General features: G+C 47.5%; 2 protein-coding genes across 2 annotated transcripts in view; one reads left to right on the plus strand and one right to left on the minus strand.

The window, feature by feature from the left end:
* Gramd2a (GRAM domain containing 2A) overlaps positions 1-20875 on the plus strand; it is a 34440-nt gene that overhangs the window by 558 nt on the left and 13007 nt on the right. The window contains 2 exon segments of the mRNA XM_032911472.1: positions 10773-11074; positions 11106-11197. Of these exon segments, the coding sequence (XP_032767363.1) occupies positions 10773-11074; positions 11106-11197 (394 nt within the window).
* Positions 13839-14285, minus strand: LOC116907843 (histone H3.3A-like). Its single transcript, XM_032911032.1, has one exon. The coding sequence runs from the start codon at positions 14283-14285 to the stop codon at positions 13875-13877; it is 411 nt and encodes a 136-aa protein (XP_032766923.1). The 3' UTR covers positions 13839-13874.

Here is a 20875-nt window from a genome sequence, read left to right on the forward strand (position 1 = left end):
AGTGGGACTGCAACATAGAGGGGCACTCTTAGAGTAAAGGTTATAGTTTGACAGTCATAAAGGTTCTCGGTGGGCACCTTGGGGCAAGCCAGCAGATCCAGAAGGCGAAGCGGACAAGTTGTTCCTGAGCCTCCAGGAGGTGTCTGCTGGGGCCAAATCGAAGTCTTCTTGGCTTCCCAGAGGGCAAGAAGTTTCTAAATAGCCTGGAGAGATCAGCCTGAGCACCACCCAGGCCTTCCTGTTGGTGCTTGTTTTAAAATTTCTGAGCTCAGGTTGGTCCTCAAAACTTTATTTGGGACTAGAAGTACCTGTATGGTAATTCACTTGCTGGGGATGTTCTGGTGACCCCACTAGGGGTGAGGACACAGTATTCAGGACGGTTTATGCCTGGTAGCCTCCAGGGAGCTAGCTCTCCCATGATCTGCTAGTGCCCGTCAAGGTGACTCCACCCAGCCCTTAAGCTGGCTAAGCTGCTGCTCTGGCTGTTGAGAGGCAAGTCCCCTATTTATAAAACTGACACGAGCAGCTTCTTCACTCAGTCAGAGATGAATTCAAACACTCTTCCCATTTTGCCACGACTTGGAACAAATCACTTCTGTCTCAGGGCCTGCTTTACCATAAAGTAAGAAGAGATGTGACTTGGGCTCCCTAAAGATCACCCCTCCACAGTCAGTGGTTCTACCTAACGAGTCTCCACCTCCACTCCTAGAGGTGTCTCAGTTCTTTTTTTATTCTTCCTTTTGCTGTGACAAGTCTCGGAAGCCCATCAGATCATAAAGGGTGTATGGTGCCACTTCCGTGTCAGGTATCTGAGTCTGGAGACTGGAAAATGATGTGTTCACCCTTCTCTGAGAGGAGAGGGCAAGTTTCCCTTAATTCCATAACCATTTTTGATATGCTTATGAACTCGATAGAGGTCAGGTTTGGCCTCCGTACCTCTTCAGGAAGACTGTAGGGCTCCTTCAGCTCCTAGTCTCTAACCTGTAAGCTCTGACTAATCCTACCTGACAGTAGGATTATTGTCCTGACAGCAGGATGCATTACTACTAATGTAATGGAGGATGGCGATTAGGGCAGAAAACCCCAAGAATGAAATCCCGAGGCCGGGGAGATGGCACAATAGATAGCAACCGTGGCTTAAAGATGAGTTCCAGCTGGGAGTGGCTACTTGCCGTGTAACCCCAGCACTATAGGAAGGAGAGACGAGACATTGCTGGGGCTCACTGGCTGCCAGCCTCTGTCTAGGCTCTGAGAGACCCCATCTCAAGGGAATGAAGAGAGTGGTGGAGCAGGACACCAGATGTCCTCCTCTGGCCTCCTTGCATGTGCACAGGTACTCACCTACCACACACACAGGAATGAACCTCCTCCATCATCAAGAACTAACAGTTCCCCCACTGTACCTGCCTGTCGTGGCAGTATGCTTTCTTCTTCTTCTTTTTAGATTTATTTATTTATTTATTATATGTAAGTAGACACTGTAGCTGTCCTCAGACACACCAGAAGAGGGCATCTGATCTCATTACAGATGGTTGTGAGCCACCATGTGGTTGCTGGGAATTGAACTCAGGTCCTCTGGAAGAGCAGTCAGTTCTCTTTTTTTTTTTTTTTTTGGTTCTTTTTTTTGGAGCTGGGGACCGAACCCAGGGCCTTGCGCTTCCTAGGCAAGAACCCTACCACTGAGCTAAATCCCCAACCCCCTTTTCTTTTTTTTAATTGGATATCTTATTATTTACATTTCAAATGTTATTCCCTTTCCCAGTTTCCTGTCCATAAGCTCCCCTCCCTCTCCGCCATAAGGGTGTTCCCTTCCCCATCCACCCCCCCTTACCACCACCCATGGACATTCCCCTGCATTGGGGGTCCAACCTTGGCAGGACCAAGGCCTTCCCCTTCCATTGGTGCCCAATAAGGCCATCTTCTGCTACATATGCATCTGGAGCCACGGGACTGTCCATGTATAGTCTTTAGGTAGTGGGTTAGTCCCTGGAAGCTCTGGTTGGTTGGCATTGTTGTTCTTATGGGGTTACAAGCCCCTTCAGCTCTTTCAATCCTTTCTTTAATTCCTTCAACAGGGGTCCTGTTCTCAGTTCAGTGGTTTGCTGCTAGCATTCACCTCTGTATTTGACATGCTCTGGCTGTGTCTCTCAGAAGAGATCTATATCCAGTTCCTGTCAGGATGCCCTTCTTAGCTTCATCAATCTTACCTAGTTTTGGTGGCTGTATATATATGGGCCACATGTGGGGCAGGTTCTGAATGGCTGTTCCTTCAGTCTCTGCTCTAAACTTTGCCTCAATATCCCCTCCTATGGATATTTTTGTTCCCCCTTTTAAGAAGGACTGAAGCATCCCCACTTTGGTTGTCCTTCTTCTTATTTATTATATATAAGTACACTGCAGCTGTCTTCAGACACACCAGAAGAGGGCATCAGATCGCATTACAGATGGTTGTGAGCCACCATGTGGTTGCTGGGATTTGAACTCAGGATTTCTGGATGAGCAGTCAGTACTTTTTTTTTTTTTTCCAGAGCTGGGGACTGAACCCAGGGCCTTGCGTTTGCTAGGCAAGCGCCCTACCACTGAGCTAAATCCCCAACCCCGGTTGTCCTTCTTCTTAAGCTTCATGTGGTCTGTGGATTGCATCTTGGGTAATTTGAGCTTTTGGGCTAATATACACTTATCAGTGAGTGCATACCATGTGTGTTTTCCTTTTCTTTCTTTTTTTTTTTTCCTTTTCTTTTTTTTTCAGAGCTGGGGACCGAACCCAGGGCCTTGTGCTTGCTAGGCAAGTGCTCTACCACTGAGCTAAATCCCCAACCCCACCATGTGTGTTTTAATGTGCATTCTTCTAAGCATAAAGGCTTCAAAGGGACAAACTGTCTCCCCTCCCCCTTTCTCCCACACGTGCCCAATTTTGTTATTTGAGAAATACTTGGTTAGAATTTAGACCTAGTTGGAATAACTTATAGTAATTGAATTGACCTTTAAATCCTTGTTCTAAGTTAGTATTTCCTCAATGGTGTTTAAAGTTACTTTAGGCTACCTACCAACCAACCTATCTGCCTATCTTGCAGCTCCAGGGATCAGCTCCAGGGCTAGGCAAGTACACTATCATTAAGCCACATCCCCAACTCTTTCAGAGTTATTTAAGAAAATATATTTTATTATTTATTATTGATTTTTCAGACAGGACCTCCATGTCACCAAGGCTAATCTCATACTTCATGTGGAGCTAAAAAATAACCCTGAGTTTTTTTTTTTTGTTGTTGTTTTTTTTTTTTTTTTTGGTTTTTTTTTTTCGGAGCTGGGGACCGAACCCAGGGCCTTGCGCTTCCTAGGCAAGTGCTCTACCACTGAGCTAAATCCCCAACCCCAGTTCTTTTTTTTTTTTAAAGAATTATTTATTGTATGTGAGTACACTGTAGCTGTCTTCAGACACACCAGAAGAGGGCATCAGATCCCATTACAGATGGTTGTGAGCCACCATGTGGTTGCTGGGAATTGAACTCAGGACCTTTGGAAGAGCAGTCAGTGCTCTTAACCACTGAGCCATCTCTCCAGCCCTTTTATATTCTTCATTAGCGTGTGTGTACAGTCTCAGGCTCATGTGTATGGAGGAGAATACCTACTTCCTTAGAGCTTGGATTAAAGGCATGCACCTCAATACATGCCAGAGGAAAAATTTGGGGGGTTCTCTCCTTCCCACCATAATAAATTCTAGGAACTGAAGTCTTCAGGCTTGCAAGGCTTTTGCCAGGGATTGTCTCAGCTATCTTGCCAGCCTGCCACTGACTCTTGGTCCCCCACATCTGGCTTCCCAGCTCTTTAATTTTTTTAAAAAAGAATTATTTATTTTATGTATATGAGTACACTGTAGCTGTCTTCAGACACACCAGAAGAGGGCAGTGGATCCCATTACACGTGGTCATGAGCTACCGTGTAGTTGCTGGGAATTGAACTCAGGTCCTCTGGAAGAGCAGTCAGTGCTCTTAACCTCTGAGCCATCTCTCCAGCCCTTTAAATTTTTTTTAATGGTTTTTATAAATTGCCCATACTGTCCTTGAACTCTCAATTCTCCTGAGGAGCGAGAATTCCAAGCTCATGGCTCTAAGGCCTGCTTGAAACTATTTTTTTTTAAAGTTTAAATAAAAAGCACTTGAAGAATTTGTTTAAGTCTTGAGTGAATTGCTTTCCTTCTTCATGTGCTGACATAGCTTATCAAAGGCTTATCAAATAGTTGTCAAAATCCTTCTGGTATTTCGTTTCATCAGCTCCCTGTTTTCTCTGACTGAGGGTCAGTGGCAACCTTGGTTTGCCTGGGCAAATGACTGTCTTTGGTCATAAGACTGTTGCTTTCTATATTTTCAACTGTGTTTGAATTAACCAAAATGACTCAGAGCTTGCCAGTGATCACTCAGGCTACACAAAACATTATTTACGTTGTTACCTTCAATGGGACTTTTTGGTTTTTCTTTGGTGGTGCTGGAGAATCTAAATCAGGGACTCATACACACTCAGCATTCACTCTACCACTAAACTATGTCCCAAGCTCCCAAAATAACTTTTGAGCCTTGAAGGCCTACTCAGAAACTTAATTTTATGGTAACTCAGTGACATTCAGAATCACAAGGCTTCCTTTGTTACCAAAGAAACTGAAATTTTTTTCTGTGTTTAATATTTTTAAATTTTCATTTAAGAGTGTGTGTATATGAGAGAGAGGTGGAAGACAGGGACAGAGAGAGAGAGAGAGAGAGAGAGAGAGAGAGAGAGAGAGAGAGAGAGAGAGAGAGAGAGAGAATATCACTGTAGCCCAGGTTGCCCTGAAATGGATTTCGTGGGGATTCTCTTGTCTCAGCCACCCAAACACTGAGATTCCAGGTGTGAGTCACAGTGCCTAAGTCCCACGTTGGTGGTGGTGGTTAAAATATCGATGGTGCTGATGAGTTGGTTAGCAGTTGGTTAGCAGTTGGTTAGCAGTTAAGAGCGCTAGCCGTTCTTCCAGAGGACTCAGGCTTGCTCCCAGCCCCCAAGCAGTGGCTCACCACCATCTGTAACTCCAGTTGCAGAAGATCTGATGCCATCTTCTTGCTTCTACACCAGGCTTGCAAGAGTGCACAGACAGACAAACATACATACAAGGAAGACTTCTCAGACCCCGGGATGGTGGATCTAGGTCCCTGGGCAAGTAGGGAGGGTATTTTACACTTCAGGAAAACCCCAATGTCTGGTTCTATCCAAACTGATTTCATTAAAGACCAAAAGGGTCACAAATCTAATTCTGCAAGTTGCTCTTTTATCAGGTGGACTCTTGCTTTTCAAAGAAGGGTCCCCTCTTTGATTATGTGGCTACTCTGAGGATAGCTAGTACTGTGCAGACACAATAAACACTTGGCTCTCTCTTTTCGTTCACTAGTTTTTGGGGGCTAGAGAGATGGCTCTGTGGTAAAAGCATTGACTGCTCTTCCAGAGGACCCAGGTTCAATTCCCAGCAACCATATGACAGCTTATAACTATTTGTACCTCCAGTTCTAGGGGATCAGACACTCTCATACAGATATATATATGCAGGCAAAACACCAATTCACATAAAATAAAAATAAACAAATCATTAAAATAAAATAAAATCTCAAAGAATTACTTTACTGCTTTTCAAAGTTATGAGATGGGTCTCTAGTGTTCAGCAGTGCTTGTGTTATCATGGACTCACAGATCTCAGCATGGTGTGTATATTGTAGTCCACTGTAAATAGCATTCTCCTTGGTACTCAAACTTTCAAAGGTGTGGATGAGTCTTTGCCATGATTATAGTTTTGATGCCTCCCTCCCTCCTTCCCTCCCTCCCTCCTTCCCTCCCTCCCTCCCTCATTTTGGGTAGGTTTAGATGTTTCTGGCTTATTTGTGCGTTTCCTTCGGATTCAGAATCAGCTGGCTAAGACACCCTGTTCCTTTTCCTGGGGAGGGCACTCAGAGACCACAGTGAAGCCAGGGTTTATTATTTCTTGTTTATGTGTGTGTTTGTAATATCCTTTCATGGCCTGCATTTTGAATCTGTTTTATTGATGATGAGGTTTTAAGGATATTTCTGCCACCCCCCCCCAGGAGTTCACACCTCTGCACTGCAACCTGTGTCCACCCCAGAGGGAATGTGGCTTACATTAGACCAGCGGTCCTCAGCCTGTGGGTCGAGGCCCCTTTGGTGGTCAACCAGCTACTTCTTGGGGGTCATGTAGCAAATATCTTGCATATCAGATATTTGCATTTCTACTCATAACAGTAGCACAAGTATAGTTATGAAGTAGCAAAGGCTATAATTATATGGTTGGGGTTCACACAAGAGGAGGAACTGCATTGAAGGGGGACAGCATTAGGAAGGCTGAGAACCACTGGGTTAGCCTGTCAGCTGGGGTCTGGACTGTGGGAAGAGACTTTGGAGGAGCAGAAAGTGAGAAGGCAACATGGTGGGGGTGGGGGTGGGGGTGGGGGTGGGACATGGCCTTGGCTGCACCCATCAGACTAGGAATGATTAAGTTCCATCAGAGAAGCAGCTGACTGACAGAACTGTTGTGGGTGAAGGGTCACCAACTAGAGGATGGTCCGTTTGGGTTTTAGAGTCATGGCTGCAGTCACATGCCTGAGGATGAAACTATTGGAGTGGGCCCACATTTTGTTTTAAATCCAACTCCATCTTTGGAGTACTCAAGTACTCGGGTACGTCTTTTGCTTTGTGTTGGTTCTGCAGATTGAACCTGGGGCCTCAGAGTAGGCCATAACTCTTACCACTTATCCGTATTCATACCCTGAGCTCTGTGTGTGTGTGTGTGTGTGTGTGTGTGTATGTGTGCACGTGATTCCAGCACTCAGGAGGCAGAGGCAGGCAAATCTCTGAGTTTGAGACCAGCGTGGTCTACAGAGTAAGTTTCAGAACTGCCAGGGCTACACAGAGAAACCCTGTCTCAAACAAAGGTGTGAATGTGTAGGGGGGTGGGCTTTTCTATCTATCTCTGTCTCTGTCTCTGTCTCTGTCTCTGTCTCTGTCTCTGTCTCTGTCTCTCTCTCTCTCTCTCTCTCTCTCTCTCTCTCTCCTTCTCTCTCTCTTTCTCTCTTTCTCTCTCTCTTTGGTCCATTATGTCATTTCCGGGTAGTCAATATAACTTGCCATACAAGTAATCCAAGTTTTCAGAGAGATCTAGGTCTGAGGTCCTACTGTACAGGATTCACCTCTGAGCTCCTCATTCACTGTTTGTCAGCCATTAACTGTGGCTTTGTCAGACCTCCCCAGGCTGTGGAACTGAGAGAGACTACTTGCTCACCAAAAAGTATCTCCTCCGAAGTGCCTCCAGCTGGAAGGATCCCTCATGATTCAGAGTCAGCTCTAAGAACTTCCTCTGGCTTCCTTTTTAAGGTGTAAAGTTCATTCTACTTACGGTTTGCAGTGCTCAGGATAAACCTAAGACATTGCACAAGCTAGACAAACACTCTACGGTTAAGCCACACCCCCAGGTCTTAGTTACAGTTTCTGTTGCTGTGATGAAATATGACCAGAAATAACTTGCAGAGGAGAGGGTTTGTTTCAGCTCACAGCTCTCAGGCCCCACTCCATCCCTGAGGGAAGCCAGGGCAAGAACTCAAGGCAGGCACCTGGGGCAGGAATTGAGGCAGAGACTATGGAGGGACACTGCTCACTGGCTCCTTCCTCGTAGCCGGCTCAGCCTGCTTTCTTATAGAACCCAGGACCATCTGAGTAGTGTGGAGTCACCTAAATGGGCCTGGGTCCTCCTGCCTCAATCACTAATTAAGAAGATCCTGGGCTAGAGAGATGGCTCAGTGGTTAAGAGCGCTAACCACTCTTCCAGAGGTCCTGAGTTCGATTCCCAGCAACCACATGGTAACTCACAACCATCTGTAATGGGATCCATGCCCTCTTCTGGTGTGTCTGAAAGAGCTACAGTGTATTCACATAAAATAAATAATCTTAAAAAGAAAAGGAAGGAAGGAAGGAAGAAAGAAAGAAAGAAAGAGAGAGAGAGAGAGAAAGAGAGAAGGAGAGAAAGAAAGAAAGAAAGAAAAGAAAAAGAAAAGAAACCCTTGCCAGGCTTCTCCATTGCCAGTCTTACTGAGGCATTTTTTCAGTTGTGATTCTCTCTCAGAGAACTCTAGCTCTTGAGCTTGTAGAAAGCCAGCCAGCCAGCCAGCCAGCCAGCCAGCCAGCCAGCCAGCCAGACAAATGCAAAGCAACAAGCACTAGGACACCAGATGAGAGTTTACTTACTCCTTATGCATCTTGAAACAGTGTCTTACTCTACACCCCTGGCTGTCCCAGAACTCACTCTGTACTCACTCCGCACGCCAAGCTGACTTTGATCACACAGAGATCCGCCTGCCTCTGCCTCCCAAGTGCTGGGATAAAAGGCATGTGCCACCAACCCCAGCCAAAGTTCATTTCTTTAAAAATGTGGGTATGTGTCTGTGTGGGGGAATGTGCACTTGCATGTAGGTGCTTTCGAAGACTAGAGCCTTTGGATCCCCCTTGAGCTGGTGTTAGAGGTGTGAGTGGTCAAACCGGCATGGGGACCCAGCTCTGCAATCCATCTCTTCAGCCCCAAGTTAATTTTCAAAAATAAGCTTTTTCTTTTGACATAATCATAGACTCAAATTCAACTCTATTTCTTTTATATTTTCAAAATGTTATGTATTACGTGTGTGTGTGTGTGTGTGTGTGTGTGTGTTACTGTTTTCTACTAAGTTACTTAATGACTTGGATATATTCACTGTATATTTACAAACTCTAATCATTTGTGCAAATGTTTCAGAAACACAGTTCCCACTGCGTTGCCCAGGTCGCTTGCTTTAGTCTCAGGGCATTGAACGATGGGCACATTTCACAGCCCAGCTTTGATTTGTTCATCAAAGTTTACATTTTGATGTAGAATAGTTTAACGTTTCTTATGCAATTAAAAACTTTATTATTGTAGCTGGGCACTTGGGGGTGGGATGGGCAGAAGCAGGTGGATCTCTGTGAGTTTGAGGCCAGCCTGGTCTACAGAGCAAGTTCCAGGACAGCCAGAGCTACTACACGAAGAAACCCTGTCTCAAAAACCAAATGAGGGGGGTAGGGGGAGCTTTATTACTGTAAAACTATGCATAGGTGTCTGCGTGTCTGCAATGCGTATATATTTGTGAGTTCAAGTACCAAAGTGTATGCTCCCTTGGGGCTGGTGTCACAGGCAGTTGTGAGCCACCATATGGGTGTTGGGAATAGAATCTGGGTCCTCTGGGAGAGCAGCCAGTGTGCGGAACCACTGCGCCATCTCTGCAGTCCCTTGTACAGTTAAATCTATGTTTTCTAGATCTTGTATCTTACTTGGGAAACTCTTCTGATATTAAAACAAGTTTCTATTTTTTCTAACTCTTTATAGATTTAGACTTATAGGTATTTAGCTGGGTGTGATGATGTATGCCTGTAATCTCAGCATGCAGAAAGCTGATGCAGGAGGATTGGCTTGAGTGCAAGACCCTGTCTCTCTCTCTCTTTTTTTTTTCTTTTTTCTTTTTTTCGGAGCTGGGGACCGAGACCCTGTCTCATTTAACCGAGATATACAGATGTTTACTGTGCCTGGGATATATTTTTGTGAGTGACGTGTGATGGCCCATGTCCTATCGCATTCATTAGACAATTTATTTTCTCTTTCTCAAAATATTTTTCATTATACACTCAAAATTCTTACATCCGAAGATCATTTGCTGGCTTCTCTGTCTGTAAGTGAGTAATACCTTTGTAATTTATTCTGATCTTTGGCTAAGTGAAACCTCACATTTTCTTCTCAAAAAATTTTTGACTGTTCTTAAGCATACAGTCTTCCAGATGAAATGAAACATAAGGCCATTTAGTCAACTCAGAAGAATTTACCTCTCCCCCAACCCTCCCATTATGTAACCTAGGTGGACCTCTAACTCAGCCTCATGATCCTCCTGCCTCAGCATCATGTGGCATGGCCCACTACAGCCAGCTGTAGATTTCGTGTTGCTCTTGTAGCAGTTAGAATAGTAGTGAACTCTTAGGGTTAGGGATGTAGTTGGGTGGGGTGGTAGAATCCGTGCACAGCGAGGTGGGTAATGCCGAACCCCTCAGTGGACTCCGGGCATCTCTTACTGTGTTAGTTATGTACGGTCAAGATGGTCAAGGTATTCCAGTTTCCCTGTCTCTCCGTGGGCCTGTGCGTGTGCCTGCTTCTCCTGCTCACTTGATTCGGAGGTCAAGTGTCTGCCTCAATTGCTCTCCATCTCCTCTCTCCGAATTAAATTCAAGCCCTCATTCTTGCATGACGAGTGTTCCTACCGATTAGGCCATCTCATCAACCCCCTAGGTTTTTCCTTATACCATCAAATAACAATTTTTTAAAAAGATTTATTTATTTATTTATTATATGTCAGTACACTGTAGCTGTCTTCAGACACACCAGAAGAGGGCATCAGATCTCATTACAGATGGTTGTGAGCCACCATGTGGTTGCTGGGAATTGAACTCAGGACCCCTGGAAGAGCAGTCGGTGCTCTTAACAGTGGAGCTATCTCTCCAGCCCAACAATTTCTTTTAAATACATACATCTTTATATTTCTCACCTTTGTACAATAGGTACAACCTCCAAGGGTTGAATTAACAGTGGTGAGAGCTGGCACTCCCTAGGAGTTTTTATCAATTGCATAGTCTGGGGTGCTCCTTGGGGAAGAGGCCCCAGGACCCAGTAAGCTGCTCAAGACTGGATCATTGGTCAGGAATCTGCCTGGGGAGCCACGTTGTCGAGAGCCTGCGGCAGGGTGTGGACTCCAGCCCTGCCAGGGGTGTGCACAGTCGCGGCCAGCTGCCAGCTCTGGTACTGGGCACCACTCCAGGAGCCCAGCGCAGGCTTAGCATCCCGGGAAGCCGGTTGGTGGGGGCGCTGCTCCTGCCCTCACGTCAGGTCTCCCGATGTACTCTGTGCTACCGGCTCGACTCACCAACTGGCAGAGGGCCGGGCCGCGCCATACTGACGCGATCAGTGTCGCTGCCGGCGCCGCCTTGGGAACCACTAAGTGTGGTACTGGAATTCTGGGTGTGGCTGCCACCAGGGATCGAGGGACCTTGGTCTTCCCGGTCCTTTCCAGGGAAGGTTTAGCAAAGAAACTGTGGTTGGTGCGTCCTTGGGGTGGAGGAGCTGCAGGTGAGAGTGGCTGGAGGGTGGGGGGATGTGACCAGGCAGCGAGGCAGCACCTGGTCTCCAAGAACCTTTTAGGACCAGAGGAGAAGTGTGTAGCCCTGCCCAACCCCGGCAACCATCTCTTACGGGAAGTGAGGAGAAGCAATCATCCCAGGCTGCTGTGGTGCTGAGCTGGCTGGTGTCCCGGTTTCCTCACATGTGGTCAGAGGCTCACTGTCCCTCCCAGTCACCAGTCTGGGAGGAAGGAAGGAGGAGCCAGGCCCATCACAGCACCAAAGTGTCCTTGCTAAGGTTACGGTACACGTCCACATGTCCAAATTCAAGGTCTGTCCTTCACTTCTGCCGTTACTTACTCTCAGCAAACCTCAACACAGTTTGTCCTGATGCTCGCCCAGTCCTTCGGAAATGCTTCCTTGTTTCATGGCAATGTACTCACCTGAAACTTTATATCTTCCTATTTGTTTTGTCTTATTTTTCCTGACAAGGTTTCTCTGTGTAGCCCTGGCTGTCCTGGAACTCACTCAGTAGACCAGGCTAGCCTTGAACTCAGCAATCTGTCCCTACGTCCTGAGTGCCTGGATTAAAGGCCAGTGCCAACATTGCCTGGCTTTTTTTCTTCTGGGGACTACCCCTCTCTTTTTCTTCTATACAGTCTTTAAGTCCTGGATCTCTTCTTCCTTCTTCCCTCCTTTCTTCCTCATTTACATTGAGATAGAATTTATAACCATAAAATTCATGTTGTTTGCTTTTTTTATTCAGTGCTAGAGATAAACTAGGGCCTTAAGCACGTGTGCTACAAAGCAATCTGCTGCCTGTCCAATCCAGTGATTTTTTTTTTTTTTTTTTGAGCTGGGGACCAAACCCAGGGCCTTGCACTTGCTAGGCAAGCGCTCTACCACTGAGCTAAATCCCCAACCCCTTCCAGTGATGTTTATAATGTTCATACAGTTGTGTAACCAAGACCACTGTTTAATTCCAGAATATTTGCCCTGCAAAGAAACTAAATGTATTGTTAGGCATCACAACTGGCTTGCTCGTGCCCTGTCCCCCAGAAAGGACCAGTTGGCTTTCTGTTTGTGTATAGATCTGCCAGTTTTGTATTTTCTTTACACATGTAACCATAGGGTAAGTGGTCTTTTGTGACTGGCTTCTTTCATTAACAGCATTGCAAAGGTCCTTTTTTCTTTTTTTTTGGAGCTGGGGACCGAACCCAGGGCCTTGCGCATGCTAGGCAAGCGCCCTACCACTGAGCCAAATCCCCAACCCCTTTTTTTTTTTTTTTTAAACAAGATTTATTTACTTAGTTATTATATGTGAGTACACTGTAGCTGTCTTCAGACACACCAGAAGAGGGCATAAGATCTCATTACAGATGGTTGTGAGCCACCATGTAGTTGCTGGGATTTGAACTCAGGACCTCTGGAAGAGCAGTCAGTGCTCTTAACCACTGAGCCATCTCTCCAGCCCTGTAAAGGTCTTCTTATGGGGGCTAGAGGGATGGCTCTGTAGTTTAGAGCGGCTAGGTTGGGTTCCCAGCCTGCTCCAGCTGGCTCTGACTACCCGTAACTAGCTCCGGGGACCTGACGTCCTCTTCCCTCATCTGTGTTCACTGCAATCAGCCACCCCTTCCTATGCCACTGCATGAGGTTTTGTTTTTTGTTTTGTTTTGTTTGTTTTTTTAAAGACCCATTTGAGCTTAGCGTGTCAGTGATTTTTGTTTGTTGGGCCTCTATTTGAGAGCTAAATAGAAATATTTTGTTTATCTGTTGAGTGTTTGGCGGTTTGGGCCATTTTTATCCCTTGGCTTTTCTGAATAATGCTGCTGTAGACTCATGCAGAGTATTCTGTGTGGACACGCACTTTTGTTTATCTGTTTCATTGCTTTGAATTATTTAATTGGGGGCTGGAGAGATGTCTGTGCGTGGGTATGTGCATGTGAAGTGCCCACAGAGGCCTAGAGGCGCCCAGGAGCTGGAGTGGCGGGTGTTCGTGAACTGTGATGTGGGTAGTGGAACTGAACTCTGGTCCTCTGGAAGAGCAGACAAGCCCCCCTCTCCAGCCTCTGAACACGCATTTTCACTCTTGTTTGTATGTGCCTTCGGCTGTTTGCCAGGTTGTATGGTAACTTCAGCGGTTCGAAGGACCACCAGGTTGTTTCCCAAAGTACCTGCCCTATTTCACATTCCTACCAGTGGGAGAAAGGGTCCTGCTCTCCACAGTCCCACCCCCACCTTCATCAACAGCCATCTTCTGGGACGTGGAGTGGCATGCTTTGTGGCTTTGATTCTCTTCCCCTGGTGATGAAGGGTGTTGATGGCTTTTTTCCCCCTATCAATAAGAAATTTACTTATTTTAAAAAAATCCAAATGCTGGCATTGTCCAGAAAATTTTACCAGGTTTATTTATAATTGTTATAAAGTTGAAGTATTGAAATGTGTCCACTGAACATTTTGCTTGCATTAATGCTTTACATCGTGCATTTATATGAAAATTCACACACAAATGAACGTGGAGAAACTGCCAATACCTGATTCTGTCCCCTGTGTTTCCACTCCCAATCATAGACTTAGGTACCTTTGACCCCATGGAAAAAATAACTAACTTTCAGACCTACTGATAACAGGAAGAAGAGGAAAAAAATTTCTTTTGAGAATGAAATGTTTCCCCTCATAGTGGACTCTTAAGCATGTTCTCCGCGTATGTGGCGTGCTAGCTGGATGTCTTTTGGCATAATTGTTACATGTTTGGCATGGATAGCACACAGGTTGGTATCTTCAGAATGGCCAACCAGATAGGCCTCACTTGCCTGCTGCAAAGCACCAATCGCTGCCTCCTGGAAGCGCAGGTCTGTTTTGAAGTCCTGAGCCATTTCTCGCACCAGACGCTGAAAGGGGAGTTTGGGAATCAGAAGTTCAGTGGACTTCTGACAGCATCTGATTTCACTGAGTGCTACAGTACCAGGCCTGTAACGATGAGGCTCCTTCACCCCTCCAGTAGAGGGCGCACTCTTGCGAGCGGCTTTTGTAGCCAGTTGTTTCCTGGGTGCTTCACCACTGGTGGATTTGCAGGCAGTCTGCTTTGTACGAGCCATGCTATGGGCACCTCCTTACTCACCCCTCTTCTCCTTCGGCTGGAGCTCAGCAAGCGAGAGGCGGCACTGGTGTTAGAGAGCGGCGGCAGCGCGCGAACACAATTTGTTGATGGCCTTTTAACACGCTTCCTGCACATTAGTATCTTCTTTTGAGAAAGTGCTTCAAATATGTGCCACTCTTTAATAGGGCTATCGGTCTTTCTGTTGGGTTGCGGGTTCTTTTTTAAACTGTCAAGCTGGGTGTTGGTAGCATATTCATTTAATCCCAGCACTTGGGAGGCAGAGGCAAGCTGACTTCTGTGAGACATCGTGAGGCCCTGCCTCGAAACGAATGAATGAGTGAATGCAGTGTGATTTACAAAATCCACATAACATAAAACTTAGCCTCTTAACCATTTTAAAGATACAGTTTAGTGTTGAGCCAGCTTGATGGTTTAACAAGCCTAAGTCAGTCCCTGAAAACCACATGGTGGAAAGAACCAACTGTCTGAAGTTACCTTCTGACCTCCATAGGCACACATGCATCCACATCTATACACATAAATAATTTAATAAAAATATTTATGCTAAAAATACCCCAAAGTCGCTAGTATTCTCCCTTTCTTTTAAATCCCTTCTCTGGGAACCCACTGCTTGTGGGTAGTGACTCACACTGAGGCTCACAGGGTCTGTAGTATCCAGCTCTGGCCACCTCTGGCCTCACTACTCACCTCCTTACTATTCATCAGGACTGTTCACAGGGCCTCTGTTAGTGCCTCATGCAGTCCCACACCTCTGGCCTCCTGCCCTTTGACCTCTCTAATGACCCCTCTGTGGCCACCACCATCTGGTGACCCATCCAGTGGAGATCAGCTGCAGGGCCTTTGTGCTAGAAGAGTCACCCTTGCCGGCTGCAGGTGAGCCCCACCCCTGACAGAGTTTCTCCTGGCTCCCGTGATTTTCCTCGGGGTGTACATTATAGACTTATAATTACGTACTGGTTTATGTAAATATTTGTTTCGTGTCTGCCTCCCTGGGCAGGCGTGTTGTGGGTAGGCCCTTACTTTCCTTTCCTGGAACACACAGCACTTACCCAAAGTCAGATGGCAAGCATTCCTTTTACAATTGGTATCTGTAGAAAGAGGGCAGGAGGGAGGGGAGCTGGCAGTCCTCTGAGCATGCTCCCCTTCTGGGTCAGAAGTCCTTCTAACAGAGGGCAGGGTAGGTCATCTAGCTTCCTGGCCTCTGCTTTTTACCTCCTAAGTGGAGACTTTCTTGTCCCAGAAAGCGACAGCGGCTTCTTCAAAGCCCCGGCAGAAGTTGTGGTTCCTGGCCTGCCTCCCTGCCTCCACCCCACCCTGTCTCTCCCAGGGCCCTAGGGCCTTGCAGTTGCCTGTGGTTCTGAGCAGAGTCTGGTGCGTCTGTGGGGCCACGGCAATTCTGAGATGGACATCCTCAGAGGCTAGAGTGGGTTCTGCTGGACAGTATCCACGGTAGACAGAGCTGACTTGTCATTGGAGACTAGCCACACCCCTGGCAGCCTGAGTCGGGGGATCTGTGTGGCCAAGGTTGTCTGCACCTCCCTTCAGAAGAGTAGCCACTGGGAGTACAGGGGTGTTCTGTTTCTGACTGAATGCAAGTCTGTTTCTAGACCTGAATGGCCAGCTTCTTGTGTGGAGATGGCTAGGTCCCAAGGAGCCTGCCAAAAAAAAGTGGTCTGTCATCAGATCCAGGGGGGCCAGCTTAACAGATGCTGCCCCAGCTGTGGGCACTGCTGCTGGGCTTGGTGACAGCCAGTCGGTTTGCAGAACCCACTGCTTCCCCCAATGTGGCCCAGGCTCCGTAGGAAAGTCTGGGTGTCCCATAAGGGGAGCTCCTGGGTTTCAGCTGTTTGTCCCTGACTGTCTTCCTAGTGACTGTTTCCATTCCACAGACGTTTGTGCTCTGTGCAGGACAGAAACAGCAATGGCTGTCTGAAAACTTCCTGTGGAGGAGGGAGGGACAGTGAGGGTGGCTGGGTCTGAGGAGCTGTGTCTCCTGGTAGGCAGGTGGGAGCCCATTGTTGGTGCAGCCTAGGAGCCCAAATGCCTTTTCCTGCAGCCCCTTGCTTCCTCGTGTCATAGGTCAAAGGAAAGATTTAGGCATTCAAGGCATGTATGGAGCTTTGTGGGTGCCCATGAGGCCCGGTCGTGTTCCCATGTTGTTAGTTCTGTGGGGAAGGAGCTAGCTAGACCTCTATGAATCCTTCAAGGAGTGTGGTGGGACATGGGGCTATAGCTCTCATTGTACTGGTAAGGGATTAGAAGCTCAAAGGGCAGGGCTGTAGGGACCCCTCCCCACTTCGGATTTCACTTTGACCCCTTTCAGATCATCATACAGCACATAAGCAAGAGGATTTTATGTGCTTTTATTTTGTAGAGGCTCTGAAGCAGTGACAGGATCTCCAGAGGTTCAAGGTCCAACCAGAGAATGCTATCACCTCAGGCTTGTGTCTGTACCTTAAGAGCCCTCCATTTCTGAACAAACTGTACACATAGAGGAGCCCTTCGGCTGGGAGTGTTTGTTTAGCCCTTGGACTATTATTGAGCACTAACTGTATGCATGGAACTGGGCAAGTCCCTGGAATGTGAGAGACTGAGTGCTAGGACTCAGCCCAGGACGTTTCGGGACAGGATGGAGGTCACTTCTATCCCTGGACGCAGGTACAGCTTCAGGGAGGAGAGGTGCTAGAGGACGAGGACAAGGGGATTGGGCAGGAGCAGGCTGGCCAAGCATAGCCCAGCCACAGCTGAGAAGAGCAGCTATCAGCCCGCCCCACCCCCTCTTCTCCAGGGTGAGGCCAGCTGAGCACCTTGCTGTGACCTCTATTTCACAAGGAGCTATGTCCCTTTGGCAGCCTCAGAGCCCAGACTTGGGTTTGGAGGTCAGGAAACAGGAGAAAAGGGTTCAGACCACGAGGGGGTGGTCCAGTCACCCAAGCAGTGAAGAACTTGGGGGGCAGGGCAGATCTGGGCTGAAGCAAGACACACAGGCAAATAAATACCTTAGCTGCCACAGTAAGAAGATGGAGGCAGCCTTGCTCTCAACCCTTGCTCTCTACCGGGTAGGAAAACAGGGGTCTTTGAGCTCCCTGAAGGGAGGAGAAACTCCTGATAGGGTTAGAGCTCGTTCTTGTTTAGCCGGCATCCACCTCCCAGGTAGCTGAGCCTGCCCATGCCTGTGCCTGAGCTGCTAGCTCGCCTAGCTTGTTTGTTCTTTGAGTAGAGAAGAGCTCCGTTCCCCAGAAGGGCTTCTGGGCCGTCCCCTCAGCTCCGGAGTACCTCTTTGGTTTCTTTACAATCCTCTCTCCTAGGGTCTATTCGAGGAGTTGTGGCCTTACCCTGCATCCAGGGAAAGTTACAAGGGGTGGGGCAGAATCTCTGGAGTGTGCTATATTGAAAAGGGCACCATGGGCACGGGATGTGGCTCAGTTGGGAGAGTGCTTGTCTAGCATCCATGAAGCTCCAGGTTCTGTCCCCACCACTGATCCTGGGTTTGGTGGCAAATGACTGTAATCCTAGCCACTCTAGAGGTAGAGGACAGAAGTTCAGATCCAAGGTTGTCCTACAATGTGAGTTGAGGCTACTGGATACATGGTACCAGGAAAGAAGGACAACCGTCTAGACTGGAGTGTGAATCATATGATGTTCTCCAGGTACTCAGGAACGAGGGAGGGCCATTAGCTGGGAGTGCTTTGTTCTCACAGGGCTAGAGCTGGACTGAGGGTCAGATGGTCGGCAACCTGAGCTGGACCTGTTCACTGTTTGTCATAGACCACCCCAGAAAGGAACATAGTTCCTTGGGCTAAGGAAGCTTGAATGTGCCCTTCAGTCCTTCCTCTTCCTGGCCCTCGAGACTCATGCCCATGTGGCCATGACCTAGGGTTAGCTGTTGGACTCACCATGGTGGTCCAGCCCCATAAGGTCACAGAATCCAGCTGCTTCCCATTCTCCAGCCAGGGAATGCAGGCAGCACAACTTGCCCCATCTATGGCCTAAATGACATCTAACCTTTGTGCCTGGTACACGTTTGGGGCAAACCTGGCCTGAAGGTTTGGCTGCAAGCACTGGGCACTGCAAGCAGAAGTGGAAGTTAACGGACAGCCAAGGACAGCAGATCCCTCTGCTCTCTCCTAGGCTGGAGGTCTGGCCTGTGACCCCCTGGGTCTGTACTCTGTAGTCTCTTGCTTGGCTCTAGACCTTCCTATAGACCATCTGCACAGCTCCCGCTGCTGTTCGCACTGACTGCACACTGCCCCCATCTTCCGTTTCCCAGCTTGGCCTCATTGGAAAGGGAACGTGATTACCAGGAAACTCCTGGCCAAGTGCAGATGGCGTTGCTTGGGTCTGGAGCACACACGCGCTTCTGGCTGCTGTGGTGTGATCTTTCTATCGTCTCCAGATAAAGAGCCTCTGCCCACCACATACCTGTTTCCTCTCAGAGCTTCCCTAAACAGTAAAAGGAAACAGTCCATTCCTAGTCTAGATGGCTCAGACCCTTCTTTGGGCAGGGCCTATGACAAGTGTAGTTCCTCTGAGAGCCATTTTCCAGAGTTGCTGAGTTGGGGCCATTGGATCGGGACCTCCAATTTACTAATCCTGCCCCACTGTACCAGTATGAAATTTAGCTGTGGGATTCTCCTGTCTCTGTCCCCCTCCCCATTCTAGTCAGAAGAGTTTAGCCATTTTCTCAATAAACATGTTGTCTAGGTGTAGCCTCAAGATAGCAACTACAGGGGGCTGGAGAGATGGCTCAGTGGTTAAGAGTGCTCTCCAGAGGTCCTGAGTTCAATTCCCAGCAACCACATGGTGGCTCACAACCATCTGTAATGAGATCTGATGCCCTCTTCTGGTGTATCTGAAGAGAGTGACAGTGTACATTAAATAAATAAATAAATCTTTTTTTTAAAAAAAGATAGCAACCACAGAATTATTTTTGCACAAGAAGGAAACCCTTTTTATCCTCACATTTTAGCATATCAGTGACTCCATACATGTTGTCCTATTTGTCCTCAGGGGGATCTTGCCATTCAAAGAATTCTGTGTTATTCTTCCAGGGATACCAAACTACCTTGTGCCACATGGTAAAAACCAACCTGTAACACTTCCTGGCGGAGCACGGGAAATGGGCTTCGTGGCCTTGGCAGACAAGGGGGAGCCTCCCACCCTGTCTGTGCCTGAAACTTGGTATGGTCAGGACCCTAGGTTCTTGGTCCGGTCAAGCCAACTGGCCTTGGGAGGAAGGAGGCATGTTCTTCCCTGTGCACCCCAAAGAGAGGACACAGTGGGCGGGTTCTTCCAGTGGCTTCTTAACTCTGGCTGCTGATTTCAGTTCACCTTGGAGCATTTGAAAGCCAGAAGCTTGTGACCTGCCCTGTGACCCAGCAATGCTGCCGTCCAGTGTCACCCACAGGAGCGCAGACTTGGGTTCACAAGGCCCGCAGCAGAGGTTTTGTTGCTTTCATAACAAGCCAAACCTGGAGACTGCCCACGCCTGTCGCTAGTAACGGGAAGAAGCCTGTCGCTAGTAACGGGGAAGCACTCAGTTACAGTGTATCCATACAGTGGAGGGGCTAGTGAAAATGCACTTTACACGTACGATACGGCATGTGCTAGAGATAGAACTCATTTGGAAGAGTGCCAGCCTAACACGTTAGCACAAGGTCTTGCACTCGTCCCTATGGTTCAATCCCTAACAGTGCATGAACTGGGCATGGTGGCATAGGTCTGTAACCCTAGCATGTGGGAGATGGAAGCAGGAAGATCAGAAGTTCGAAGTTATCTGCAGCTACATAGCAAGTTCCGAGCCAACATGGGCTACAGGAGACTGTCTCAAAAAAATCAAGACCCAAACAGACAGACATACAGCACTGTGGGTGTGCCTTTCAGTCTCTCAAATGCACTGGGAGACAGATGATGTAGTCCCACTCTGCCGGACAGGAAGCACAGGGAGTCAACTGTCGGATGTCAGGATGATGCTTCTTGGGATGGTAGGGGCAAAGCCAGAAGGCACAAGAGGGGGCTGGTGTCCAGGTGTGATTTTATTTTTAAAGATTTATTCATTTATTATATGTAAGTACACTGTAGCTGTCTTCAGATACACCAGAAGAGGGCATCGGATTTCTTTATAGATGGTTGTGAGCCACCATGTGGTTGCTGGGAATTGAACTCAGGACCTTTGAAGAGCAGTCGGGCTCTAGCCACTGACCATCTCTTTCCAGCCCCCCAAGGTGTGATTTTTTTTTTTTTTTGTGTTCTTTTTTGATTGACCTAACTGATGGCCTTATGACACCTTTAGTCCTGAGCTAAACTCAACCCCAGAGGTGATCTCGAGTTCAGGGCCAGCCTGATTTACTTAGTGAGTTGCAATACAGCCAGAGCTATATAGAAAGACCCTATCAGAGGGGGTTGGGGAGAGGAGGGAAGGAAGGAAGGAAGGAAGGAAGGAAGGAAGGAAGGAAGGCAGGCAGGAAGGAAAAGTGAAGTATTGAACAGTACAACTTTAGAGACTGAGGTAACTACTCTTAAACAGGAGGGCTCAGGCTTCCTCCTCTTCTTTATTTTTTTTCTTTT

The sequence above is a fragment of the Rattus rattus genome, chromosome 8, assembly GCF_011064425.1.
Source record: "Rattus rattus isolate New Zealand chromosome 8, Rrattus_CSIRO_v1, whole genome shotgun sequence".
Lineage (NCBI taxonomy): Eukaryota > Metazoa > Chordata > Mammalia > Rodentia > Muridae > Rattus > Rattus rattus.

What these genes read in the sequence shown, in the direction of transcription:
- LOC116907843 (XM_032911032.1), bottom strand. Translation starts at nt 14,285, where the DNA reads ATGGCTCGTACAAAGCAGACTGCCTGCAAATCCACCAGTGGTGAAGCA.